Source organism: Drosophila pseudoobscura, chromosome 2, assembly GCF_009870125.1.
Source record: "Drosophila pseudoobscura strain MV-25-SWS-2005 chromosome 2, UCI_Dpse_MV25, whole genome shotgun sequence".
Lineage (NCBI taxonomy): Eukaryota > Metazoa > Arthropoda > Insecta > Diptera > Drosophilidae > Drosophila > Drosophila pseudoobscura.
In genome coordinates this window covers 8,106,411-8,119,757 of record NC_046679.1, presented here as the reverse complement: position 1 = coordinate 8,119,757, position 13,347 = coordinate 8,106,411, and the positions used below count along the sequence as shown (strand labels likewise).

The following is a 13,347-nucleotide window of genomic DNA, read 5'->3' as shown; positions in this document are numbered from 1 at the left end:
GGCTCAAATTGAATTAAGTTTTTGTCATAAATTTTATAGCCAGCCCAAGTGGAGACGTGAAACGTGAAGCGAAAAGCAGAAACAAAATCGAATTCGAAAATGGCAAGCGGCCGAGTCCCCGCATGGAGTGCGCCACATGTGCAGAATTAACAGCCAACTACGCCAGCTCTATACGCTGCTAAAATACGGCCCACCCACACACATCTGAGCAGATTTTGTTGGTTGTTTTCGGCCAAGTTTGGTGGAGTGCAAAGTGCCTTGTATTTCGGTTTTCCTTCAAAGCTACCCAAATGGATATTTATGCGACTTCACATAAATAAAGTTACTATTTTGAGAACTGCAGGAAGCCATCGAATATGAAATTAAACAAGAAAATATGCATACGATTTTGGGTTAATTTTCATTGAAGTTTGTTGGAGGGAAAAAGGGTAAAAGCCTCAAAAAAACTGTATATATTTCCAGCCATGACATATTTTTATTAACAATAACACCTATAAGTTATCGTAAATAATGTGTTTAAGAAGAAAGAGTTGAGTACCTAAATCTCAGAGACTTCTGTTCGTCAGGCCACACTCGACCTTCGTGATTGTGATGTGAATAGAACCCACAATTGTTTAATATACTGTGTAATTGTTGGTTAACTATCTTAAACCACTGCATACAATTACAAAAAATACCCTAATCAACGACAAGAGATACTTATCCGACAGAAAGACAATATGTGGCACTTGGCAGACCGCTGCCTGTTGCAATCACACATTCCACAACTGCCTTTCAACAAAGATGCCCAGTAATTTGTTAACTCAATAATCGACACTTGACTCGATAAATTATCACAGCCTTGACCATGCCTAATGAGATTTTCCAATTTTCCAATTTCAATCTATACTAATAGTCGTTGTCGGCTGACCTTTGGCCACGTTTACCCAAGCCGCTCTAATGCGAATAATTCATTTATCAGCCAGTTGTGGGATTACTTTGTCCCAGTTACGTTTGTAGGAACTTTCCTGTGGCATTCGAGGGGGAGAGAGAGAGGGAGAGAGCGTGCCACTTTTGGCCAACTGAGTAATTTGGGGAAAAGCGTGAAAATGCAAATTCCCTCAGTCCGCACCGGCCTGTGTCATAAATCGTCTGGACATTACATAATTAAACGGAATTGTTGGCTAGTTAGCGTGTGCGTTGCCTTCAATTACTTAAAATTCTGAATGGGGCAGGCAATGAATTGAACATTGTCACGCTCGGTCCATCTGACGGATGAGGCAGGGGCATGGGGCAGGGGCAGAGGCAGGCCCAAACGGAAGACGGTCTCTGCCAGGCAACGGCACTTGGTTGGCCAAATTTGTGAGCTACGGCAACGGGCACTGGCTGTAACTCTGCTTCTGGCCATAAGTCAATAACCTTTTTGGCAGGCGGCCAATTTACGCACGTACAATTTGTCGGCGGCGGCGGCACGTAGCACTCACTCGATGGCGACGGCGACGGCGATGGCTACGGCAACTTTATTTACGGTTAGACGTTGACTTGGTCTTGAGTGGGTGGGGTTTTCCCTTGATTTCTGTTTTTTGTGCCGCAGAGGTCAGACAGCATGACCAAGTTCGCACAGGGCAATGGGAATTATAAAAGATGGACTTGTTCAAAAAAGTTCAGGTCTCACTTCAGTTTTGACACGAAAATTAAGTGAATGAATTCGATGGCACTTGTCTGGAGCAGGTACTTCCTGGGCATCTCCAGGAATAGCTTCAATGATGCTCGGAAATAAATCAAGACAAATGACACACTCGGACGCCAATGCTAATATTCTAGAATATTTCATAAGGCAAAGCTAGGCATTCGAGACTATTTTTTCTGCCAGTGTATCGCATTAAGCACATAAATCTCTTCACACACTTTCCATCTGAGAGCAGAGGCAGATTAAAGCCGACTATTTTGGCGCCTTTAACGGGGGGGATAACCAGATTTCTCTTTCTCTATCTCGGCCGCTGGCTCTGGCTCTGGCTCTGGGTCTGGCTGGGCAGCTAGTGAAGCGTTTAAAGTCCGGCCTGTCCAGTCCAGTCCAGTCCAGGCATTTATTTGCCCTACCCTGGGGACCGGGCCCTGCCTCACTTTTTTTGTTGTATTTATTTTTGTGCAGACGCCGGCCATAAATTTATAATTTTATACAAGAAGAAGCAAATTTTCCGAAGCTCTCGTCCGGAAAATGCGCCCGGGTCGCAGTCGCAGCTTCATTTGACTAAGTGTTTAGCAATTTTGTTTCGTTTTCGCATTTCTCTTCGTTCTCCATTTCCTTTCTTTTTTTTGTGGCCCAACCGGAGACCCTTTTTCGTTCTATCCCCTCCTCGGAAAAACCCAACCCAACTGTGCCCCAGGCGGAGGGCGGGCATGCGTTTCTTTTTAATGTTTTCATAACTTTCGGCGCGTCTGTCAATAAGTCGAACTGTTGGAAAGTCGAAACTTAAGTCGGGTTACGTGACTTTCATGTCAATGACTTTCCGGTATCCTGCCGGCCGGGAGCTAAGAGTGCTCCTCCGATTTGAATATTAACACACTGACACCGTTATCCCCGAGCGGGTTGAATGAAATATTTCCGTGCCACCACAAGCTGACCGACCATTCGGGCATTCGAGCGAGTCCGGTCCAAAAATACTCGCATTTCTCGTTTTGTTAGCACGTACACTGGCACCCACGCTCCAGGACTCCGGGACTACAGGGCTCCACTCCATTCGGTTACCTGATATTGATTTTGCTTAGTTTACATGTGGGACTTATCAAATATTAATCACGAAATATGGCCAACAATGCAGGCTTTCGGTTTTTTTTCTCCGGTTTTCCCCACCACACATATCCCCTATCCGTTATCCTTTTGTCCGTTTGTTGTTTTCGCACATGCGCCAAAAACAACAGTAGGAACAGCAGCACACACCACACGCTCCGTGGAGGAGTGCTCGTAAATGAAAATATTGAAATTTGTTAGACTCGTACTCGAACATGGTAGCATTATCTGGCATTCAGGACATGCCACGAGCATAGCATGCTCCAATGTTCCACTGCTCCAGGGCACAAAAACATCAATAGACACGCGCACATACTCGTGTATATTTAATCTCCATCTCCACATTCCCATCGCACAATTTGTCCCCATTGATTGCTTATTGAAAAGCAGCAGAAATCGTGTTTCATTACAACGCAACATGATGCACGCATGGCGGCCAGCAGGAGGGTAGAGGCCTTCCGTCCCGCCCCATGATTGATGACCGCACTTCATTAGGATAATGAGCGGCGACAATGGCCAGCCTGGTTATGGAACCCAACGGATTGATAAAATATCATTTACAACCGGCAAAAGGGTCCAAGCTGGGCACAGTATCCAATTGCTTGAGGGATCTTAAGGAAACTGATTTGCAATCAAATTGGTGCACATTTGATCAAAAGGAAAAGCTTGATTGTAACTCAATCTCAGTGTTTGGTTAAGGTTTTTCAAACGCCTAAGACTTGCTTTCATTAAAGCCTTCGCTGGCCATTCCCTCCTTGGCATGTCGCTCCGTTTATGGCTCATTGGATCATAATTTCACGCTAAATTATGCGTCTGTCCCAGACGAATGGCCGGGCCAATTAAGTCCCTCAAATGTCAATTAAAAAAAGCCGTTTTCCCTTCGTCATTTTGTTGTTATTCTCTCGGCGAAAAGGGCGCGCTGCCAGCCAAGTTAAGGCAAATAAGCGAACAGCCAGGCAAACAAACCAAAACGGAAAAACAGACAATGGTCAACAGCGAGTGGAGACCAAGAATAATAGCAGTAAACAGTAAGCGGCGACGAAAATGAGAGACTAGAAAGCTTTACATACCCTTGCAGGTAGATCGATTTCTGGTTGTATATGTTTCCACAGATGTTCCACCGATTGTGCCCCTATCACAGCCTTATACCAAAGAGAAGGGTCTGCCCAAGACCCCTGCTTGTTTCAAGTCCGTGTTACCCTCTGAAAGAGTATAACAATGGCCAATAGCAACAATGGAGGACAATCGTGGCGACGATGACATCGCTGACAAGCGATGCGTCGATTAACTGTTATTTAGCCGGTACTTAAAATGGCAGCAGTGCGATTTCCGGTGCGCTGCCACCCATCCTTGCCACACACACACACACACACCTCTTTCGCAGTGCTCCCCCGCTTTATCGTTGAGCGAACAGGAAAGTAAATGAAAGTACAAATTGACGATTTGTTTGATTTGGCGCGTAAAGCAAATCTCAGACAAGAGGCAAGAGGCAACAGGCAACGGACAACGGATTGGGCCCCCAAAAGACTTTTGGCTATAATTTAACGCACGAATGGCTCGGTTAAGCGCTGTAAAAAGGCTGTAACAACAAAGCCAACTGCCGCAAAAACAACTCGAACAGAAACCCCCTAAGCCCTTAACACAAAAGTTTCCCATTCTTTTCTCTTCCGTCTTGGGGCTCTTTCAATTTACTTATTTTTTGGGCTGCGGACTGGAACTGGGACTGGGTTCTGGCCGCGTTTATTAAGTAATAAATGTTTGGCCATTTTTGTGCCATTGTGAAAGTGGATTTGGCCAGCGAAAAACTTTGGTTAAGACAAATGTCAGCAGCAGCGGGAAAAGAAGTGCGGCCATAAATCTCGCTGGGCTTGGATTGGCCAACAGCAGGTGCTTTCCTTCTCAGCCTCGGTCTTAGCCCCAGCTTCAGCCATCGCCATTTTGGAAGCAGCAAAACAAGTGACACAATTTTCTAGTTTGCCATTTGGCAATCGCTTTTGCAAACTGTCAGAAATGTGACAAATGGAACGACCTTGCTGCGACAGAAGACAGAAGGCAGATGGCAGATGGCTCAGCGGGCGGCCAGAGTCTCTCTCTCTCCCCCTCTCTCCATCTCTTTTTTAGAGTCTCTTATCTCACGGTCTATTTGTGTGCCCTATATAGGGCCCGGCCCGTCTCAGTCTCATGGCTGCTGCGAACACTTCATCTTGTCGCCCAGTTGGAACACTCACTTTCAGCGTCTTTTCACGTGGAACGGCGGTGCAAAGTGCGCAGCAATCAAAATTTGTTATGCCACCAAAATTTATGCTCGCCTGGTCGCCTGCTCGCCTGTGGGAGGGTCCATTTCCTTCTGGATTGGTCTTAAAACTTTTTGCATTCGCTAAATTATGCAGAAATGCCAAAGAGTCGCTGAATAATCCTGTTTCGCCAGCGGCACTGCAGCGACATTAACTTTTATACACTTTTTTGTGCGAGAGGGATTGGCAGTCAATTGGGATGCAGCTGCACACCTGGCGTATGCGCAATGCAGCTCATGAATATTGCTCATACGCCGCGTGTTAAACGCTCATTTACATACGGTTCGAGTGTGCACCGTATGCCGAAGAGTTTCCGCTCGTTTAACAAACTCAAAGATAACTTTATCAACCATTTACACTTCCACCAACCCAAAGCATTCATTATTATTAGCTTTATTATGAGCCAAGATCTGGGGTCTGAGATGATGTCTTGCGGCTGGCTGGTTGTTGGTATCATTCATCTGCAGATGGCCACTAAAGCCCTGACCGAGCTGGTCCCAGACTAAAAGACACCGCCTTATGAGCCATAAGCTAATGTAAACCCCTGCCCGGGGGCCGAGAGCCAGCCGCTGAAAGGGGAAAGGGCCAGGCCAAAACCATTAATTTTCAGCCACAGCCAACACAGATATACTCGTCAAGTTCAGCACCACGATCCCCACCCTCCAGCTCGTATCTGTGTCTCGGTGTCAATGTACTCGTATGCTGCGACACATCCCATCCCACCCCATCCCTCACAAAATACCCTCTGCGTCTGTGTCTGCCTCTGCGGCTGTCCTATACGTAATTATGCAAATGCCAAAGCACAGCTGAGGGCTGCCTTGAGAGGACCCTCGTCTGTTGCTGGCCCTGGTTATCATTGTCAAATCGAAGTTTAACAAGATGAAAAAGGATGCTGCTGCCAGCTGACTGGAGAGTGAATACCCTAACGGGCAGTCCCAAAGGAAGGAATCCCCCTTACTGCTAATGGAAGATTAGGTGCTCCCACCCAAGGCACTTCTTCTAAAGGTAGTATCCTTTGACCAACACCTTCTTAAACTCCCTGCCGGAAGCGGTAATTGGATTGCAGTTTAAGCCGGCTCAAGGTACCTCTCCGTGTTGCAAACTGCTCAATAATGTTGATATATCCGCTGCCGTATCCCTGCTCACCACGAGGCAGAGGGAAAAAAGGCAAATGGCATCAACGTTTATTTAGGTTTTTGGTCCCCCCACATCAAGTATACGACACGTGTGCCGCGGGTACTTAAAATTCAACAAAATTCGCATTTAATTTGATTTGAGCTCGACCGCGGTCTGCAAACACGGAAGTATATTTACGCTGATGTGCTGTTTCCGCCAAAGAGGGAATTTACAAAATGCATAAAAAGCAAGGCATGCTGAATGCCCCACAAAGTCCTGATGGCGTGCCGTTTCAGCACCGCCTATGAGTGGCACATTTAAAATTAATTAAAACTAATAACATTTTCAAGCACTTACCCGGAAACATACACACACACACACGCACACATATGAGCGGCTCGAGTGACGCCATTTTGTCGTGAATTGCATAATTAAAAGGCGCGCAAATGGCAGGCCATTTCCGGTGCCCAGGCTTTAATTTAAAGCCGCCACCTAACATTTTCTGATGTCCATTTGGCGGCGGTCCACCTTGGCAGCCCCCCTGCCATGGGGCACACTCTCAAGTTTTGCCTCGCAACGCTGTCAAAAAGTTTTAATTTGAAACGGAAACGCGAGACCCAAGTCAGGTCGAGAGTCCGAGAGCAGACCCAGAGCTGCCGCCCCCAATTGGGCATTGTCCCCGCCCCAGCTTCCGGCCAGAAGCCTGACCGGTCCCTGTCCATCTTTCCGTGTCCATGTCAGTGCAGCGGCCGTGGCAGGAAAAAGAGCCCTCGACAAATCATATTTAGCCTGGTAATTATTTATATTCGCGTTCTCTGGCACATCACCGCCAGCATTTGGCGTCATTAAAATCGTAAATCTAATGGACAGCAGCCTCTACAGCCAGCCAGTCAGTTGGTGGCGCTCTAGTGGCGCTCTGGTGGCGTTGTCTGTGGTCCGAAATGATTTGAATTATGGCATACTTTGCGGAAACTCTGGGAGATAGGAAAATAGAGACAGAGAGAGAGAGAGAAGGAGGACAGATGCCAGATTCTAGCATATTTTATTCGCTCTCTGAAATCTGAATAATTTAAAAATGTTTTCTATTCCTCTTCTATTTTTATTTAGTGTGTATTTTTCAATTTAAAACTTTTGCAAAACAGTTTCACATTCAACCGCAGATGTTCAGTCGTTCTGCTGTTGATGTGGCATGGCATTTGTTTACTCCAGATTTTCTCGAGCCAAATCAATCCCCCGCCTTAGAGCTCTGTTTCGTGCCCTCCGCTGCGGTAAGCTCTCAAAGAGGAGAATTATTTTTCCCTTGTCTGGTGCTGCTGCTGCCCCATGGCAACATCAAAGCAGGAAAAGAAGGAAAGCGGCAAATGTTATCTTCCTTTTGATATCTAATAAGCCATTGCTTGGTGGTGGTGCCAGGTGTTCGATCTGGCCAAAAGGTCACACGCCCAAAAGGCCACAAAAAGGACCACAGTCACAGACCCATAGCCTGTACCGGGACGCTGCTGATTTACATCAGTTTAATTAGTTGCTTATTTGCATAAGCCGTGCACGGGACAGGATCCGGGGATCCAGGACAATCAGAAACATGCGTAAAGCTATTTGTTTAGGCCGTGTTAGGGTTTTTAATCATATTCTATCGGGAACACACACACCATACAGGAGGCAACAAAGCCAGGTCTTTGCACTGTTTTCATGGTCACTGTGAATTTATGGCTATTTAGGTTTAGCACTTTTTCGCAGCCCATTGTTACCCTTGTCCCTGCTGCGCCCCTGGCACTGCCTCAACCCCTGGCGGTCCTAATGGCTTATTACGATTATTAATTCATAACCCAGCAGTCGTGTTGCTACCACCACAAAAACAACAACTACAGTGGCACTCGAACGAACACAGGACATGAACAAACACTTCGCCTTCCCTTGCCCATCCAGAGCCACATCCTCATGGAGTTGTACGGGTGGTACATGCGATCCTGACATGCCAGCAGATGGCGGCATTAAACATGACGATTGCTACACGGCGAGAACACAAGTTCCACTCTAGGGAAACGTATCTAGATTGGAATAAATAAGAGTTCTTATGAGTTCTTTTTCAAGAAAAATGCTTCCAGAACTATGGCTTTAACGACAGCTACATGAAATGGACAAAGAATCTGCCAAGAAATTAGGGAAAACTATTTTGTTTGGGAATCGAATTCGGCAAAGATGGTTAAAGAATTTGAATATGCATTGGTTTTTGGAAATGAGGGAAAAACTAGTTAAAAATGCGTTTATGGTATGAATTACTATGGATTCTTTTTTGTTTTATTTCCACAATCGAATGGTTTTTACGAGGAAGGAAATGAAACCTTATTGAAATGAAAGAGACACCTTTTAAGGGAGCGCCATGTTTCCCCAAGTGACAAGACAAGTGAATTTATGCCTGATAAATATGAAAATTATAAGCTCTTGGATATCACAAATTATCCTTAGAAAGGCAAATTATTTATCAATCAATCAAGACTCCAATGAGCACTAGCCTGTAAGAAAAAAGACTTTCTGAAACATCTAATTTGAACACAATCTGGTTTTTCGATAAAAATCAACCATTACTTGTTTTGAATTAACTTTCTGAACTTTAGTTTTTGCCAGTGTCCGTTCCATGTGGATTTTCAGGCAGGAATTGAGCCAAAAGCTAGTTTCTGCCCGGGAGCAGGAGAGGACTTATGCGTTAACCAGGCCAATAAAACATGTCTCCATCCCCCTGGCTGGCTGGCTGTGGTCCGTGGCCGTGCTGGTGCTGGTGCTGCTTATGTGTGTGCGTGCTCCTGAGAGTATGCAACAGCTTTGGCTTGGTTTCTGTTTCCGCTGGCGTTACCGTTGCCGGGCGCCATTGTTCGCTCCTTTGATGGGCTGCCTGGCAGCTAGACTTTGCTCGATTTTGTGGCGCTAATAAAGCACACACGCATCCCATTCCATTCCTCGTTCTCACTTGAATCCCGATGCTCAACTGAAGATAAAATTATAATTAAAAAGTGCTGTTCCTGCGGCTGCTGCTGCTGTTGTTCGGGTGCCGACATAATTTACACAGAAACCAAAATCCTGTTTGGATTTTTATGCGCTCTGCGTGACTCCTTCACTGACACATCATCACACTTACGCATATCGTACATTTACATACACATGTGTCCCGGTGCCTGTGCTCTGGCCGTGTATTTGTTTTATGTGTCAGCAGCTCGGCTTGGCAGCCCCTGTTTTATTTTATGGCCCTGGCCTGCCAACCGCGCGTTAATATTAAGCAGCTTGAGCCTGAGCCTGGCCAAAGGATGGGCCAGCTGGGGACCCGCAGCGGCCTTCAGTTTAATTTGGTAACCGGGCATCGACTTACATTTGATTGGAGATTTAATTGGACTGCCAACTTTTACTTACACGTCCGTCATTTGCATAATTTGCACTCAGCGGGGAATGGGGAGTGGGGAGTCGAGTCCCAGGATGTGCGTTCAATTAGGGAGCATTGTCAAGGCCCAGATGTTGATCGAATTAGCAGAGATTCGTGCCCTGCCCTGGCGTAGGTGTAATTAATTGAGCAAATGATGGCTGTCCAAGCGGAATACTCCAAAATTCACTTAACAGACTTGAAAATCTCTCAGCATTTCATGTATTTTCTTCTCTTTTTTGTTTTTGTTTTGAGCACACTTTAATTGATTTACCAATTAACCGAATTATCGTATATGTTGCACTCAATCGTACCGAAATCTGCATAAATCTAATCAAAACTAACCAAAAATGTATCAAATTCCATTCCGAAAATCGATTCAATTGCTATTAAATCAACTAATGACAACTTTTTGTGTGTTCTTTTTATATTCTTTGTCTCTTTCCATCAACTTACACCAACATCACGCACACGCACACACACACACACACCACAACCATAACCACAACCACACACACACCAACGCTTGTCACTTTCTCTTTGTCTCTGTCTCTGTCTCTATCTTCAATTCGATAACAAAATGTCATGTTAACTTTTGTAACGTGTTTTCGTTTCCTAACCAACAAAATCGAATCGAAATGTCTATGCGTCTGTCACGTAATTATGTTATGTCTACTCCCCTCCACCAAAAATCACCCGACCATCGAACCACCTACCACAAAAACCAACAACAACAACCAACAACAAAAACAATCTCCCCCACAATTACAACAACAACAACAGGCTCTTGCGCGCTGAATTGTATTCGCTGAGGCGCAAGGGTGCGGCTAAGGTCGTTGGTGGAGGAGTGCAGCCACACGATGCCACACAACAACAACAGAATACAATGCAGCAAAATCAACAACAACAACAACAACAGATCGAACAACACACCAACAACCACAACGCACACAACGACATGAGTCGGCACTGCGCTCGCTGCACCACCGAACTGGGCCGCATCACGAACCGCGGCGCCCCCTGCCGCGTCTGCAAGCTGCGCGTGTGCAAAGCCTGTCGCGAGTTCACCTCGCGCACCACGGATTGGGTGTGCGTGGTGTGCCACAAGCAAATGTAAGTCTCTCTACCTCTCTCTGTCTTTCTCTCTCTCTCTCTCTCTCTGTGTGTCTTTTCTCTGTCTCCGTGGCTGTCAATCTGCAATCTCCAATTTCCATTCTGTAACTGTAAACTAACCCAAAAACACGCACACACACTCGAAAACGAACTAAACAACAAATTCAAACTTTGTGTCCTGTGTCCCCACGTATTAAGGCATGTATCTGTGTGTGTTTTGTGTTCTATATGTCGGCTGGGTAAATGAACACCCTGTGGAAAGAGCTTCGGTAGAACGGTATCGAGTTCATTTAAGACCTGAGAAAAGTTCCTATCCAAGCAAGCAGGGTATACCAAATACGTTGTCCCTTCAAGTAAGTTCTGTTTTTCGGAATTGAGAGCATCTTAAGATATCCTAAAAGACCAACGATATGACCTAAAAGCACTATCTTTGTAGGTTCAAGTCACATAATAATGACACAGATCTCACTTAAAAGAGTATTCGATAATCGTATATTCCCCAAGTTTAGAGGTCGCCTTCTATTCACCCTCATTCCTGTTACCTGCCTTTCTCCCTGTTGGCCGGTCTGCCCTCGACATTGTTGAGCAAACGTTGCAATTTTCATTGTTGCAATCTAATTTCGCCAGCCCTCTATGTGGCTTTGTGCACTCAAATTGTCACCCGAAGCTCAGGAGAGCTGGCAAAACAATGTATGCAATCGGATATGGATATGGCTAATGGTACTATCAGATCTCATTTCCAGATAAACCATTCCCAGGAAAAGCAAAGGCTTCAAAATTAAAGGTGATTCTCAGAAAGAGAATATCCGAAATATTTGCATGGACAAACAAACATGATTCCGGCTGTGTTTGGCATAGGGGAGAGGGATGGGGTATACGGCGGATATTTCCACAGGCGTATCAGGTGTCACACAGACAGGCCTTGTCAACTGATACTCTCTGCGTGGCTGATGTGGCAGATTTCCAGCTAGTTTTTGTTTGGTTTTCATTTTTTTTGGCTGCTGTTTGTTTGTTCTTTGGTGTTGTTACGTTACCCGAATGTTTTGAATATTCTAAGCGTTGTTGGTTTCTGTTTTTGTAATCGCATGCACTTTTTTAATTGCCCATTCGACATGCAAAAGTGTCAACAAAATTCCAAACATACTTCTACCGCATTTGAAATGCAATTTGCACCTTTGACGGGCCCCATGTCGGATGAAATGTATTTTCCTTGTTTCCTGTGTTTCAGCGCACAAAAGAGAATATGTCTGTGCAAGAGCTTTGCTTCGATCCCAACGGGCATCCCGTGTTGTACAAAGAGTTTCAATAGTTCCTATATTGTTGCAACATTGCCACAATGTTCCTTCAGCCGTTAAAGTTGCACTCTGTGCCATTTCCCCATTTAAACATTACGCATACGCCCTGTATACAAAAAGGTATTAGCTCATCCAGAGGCTGAACTTCGGCCAGCATTTGCCAACTGATGCTGCGACCCCCACACGCTCAGAGGAGAGTTCAGTGTTAATGGGCGAGCCCCAGCCCCAGCCCAAGCCCAAGCCCGAAAAAAGCAACTGAGAAATACTCGTGCTCGTACTTTAGTGCGCAAGGCCAAGACGCAGACATTTGAGTAATTAAATCTTGGCCAACTGCTGGTATATGGAAATTTCCCGAGCCAAGAATTCATCAGGTCGCCTACAGGTGGCTGCCATTTCACGCCTCCCAGAGCCAATCGACTGTCAACACGGATGACGCACACCAAATTTGGCTGCGTCTGCTGCAGCAGCTGGATAACAGCGTCATGGCAGCCATGGCGATGACGGCGATGAGCCCAACCCCTAGCCGAGAAGTCGATGGAAGGCGTCAATTGCTGCGGCTGCTGTTGGAATTTGTTTTACAAGTCAACGACTGAGGGTCTTCGCCTCAGTTTGACTGCCTCGCCCCCAATCAAACCGACGAGGCACAGTGTCTTATGGGCAGATTATATTGCAAGAGAATACACCATACACTTAATTAACCCAACAACTTTTAAAGATTGTTAAACTGACATTAAAGATATTGTTTGGCATTTCTTTTATGAAAAGGGCACTGCATGGAGTTATTGTTGGATTATTTTTCGATGAAAATTTGCTGATTAAAATGAATTAAATCCGGTTCCTACTTCCGTTTGATGTCCATGGGGATTTATCTTTTTTATGAAATATTAATTATTATTTTAAGTTTTTGCGACTGGAGGTTTTTGCGGAAGAGTTTTCCCAAGACGCACTTTTTCCGGAGGCCCAAGCCAGTGTGCGTTTGGCATCACCCTTCCATCACACCTTGTGTTGCCCCCGGAGCTTCGCTTCGCTGTGTTGGTGGCGTGTGTTGGAGCTGCTGCGGCTCTTGGTGGCTGCCGCAGACGATGCGGTGCGGCAGTCAGTCTGCCTTGTGCCGCTTACAGGGGCAGACGTTGATTTCGTTCGTTTGACTTGTGGGAAATGTTTGTCGATGTTTTTTGGTTTCTCAAATGGCAATGTTGTTGTTCTTGCAGGGAGATACAGAGCGCCAGTGGAGAGTGGATAAAGGACGCCTATGCTGCGGGCTCCTGCAGTGCCGTCGACCATCTGACCACCAGCGATGCCCTAAGGAAGAGCATGCGACGTTCCTGGACCATATCGAGTGAGTTTCGA

At 45.7% G+C, this 13,347-nt stretch overlaps 1 protein-coding gene across 8 annotated transcripts in view; it reads left to right on the top strand.

Moving 5' to 3' along the window:
• btsz (bitesize) overlaps window positions 1–13,347 on the top strand; it is a 51,729-nt gene that overhangs the window by 16,508 nt on the left and 21,874 nt on the right. For 6 of the 8 annotated variants that reach the window (XM_033376878.1, XM_033376872.1, XM_033376874.1 and 3 more), the window contains exons 2-3: window positions 10,373–10,702; window positions 13,209–13,336. In XM_033376878.1, coding sequence (XP_033232769.1) covers window positions 10,373–10,702; window positions 13,209–13,336 — 458 coding nt within the window. Of the gene's footprint in view, window positions 1–10,372; window positions 10,703–13,206; window positions 13,337–13,347 lie in introns of all 8 variants that reach the window. The other 2 variants (XM_033376875.1, XM_033376876.1) reach the window with 2 other exon arrangements.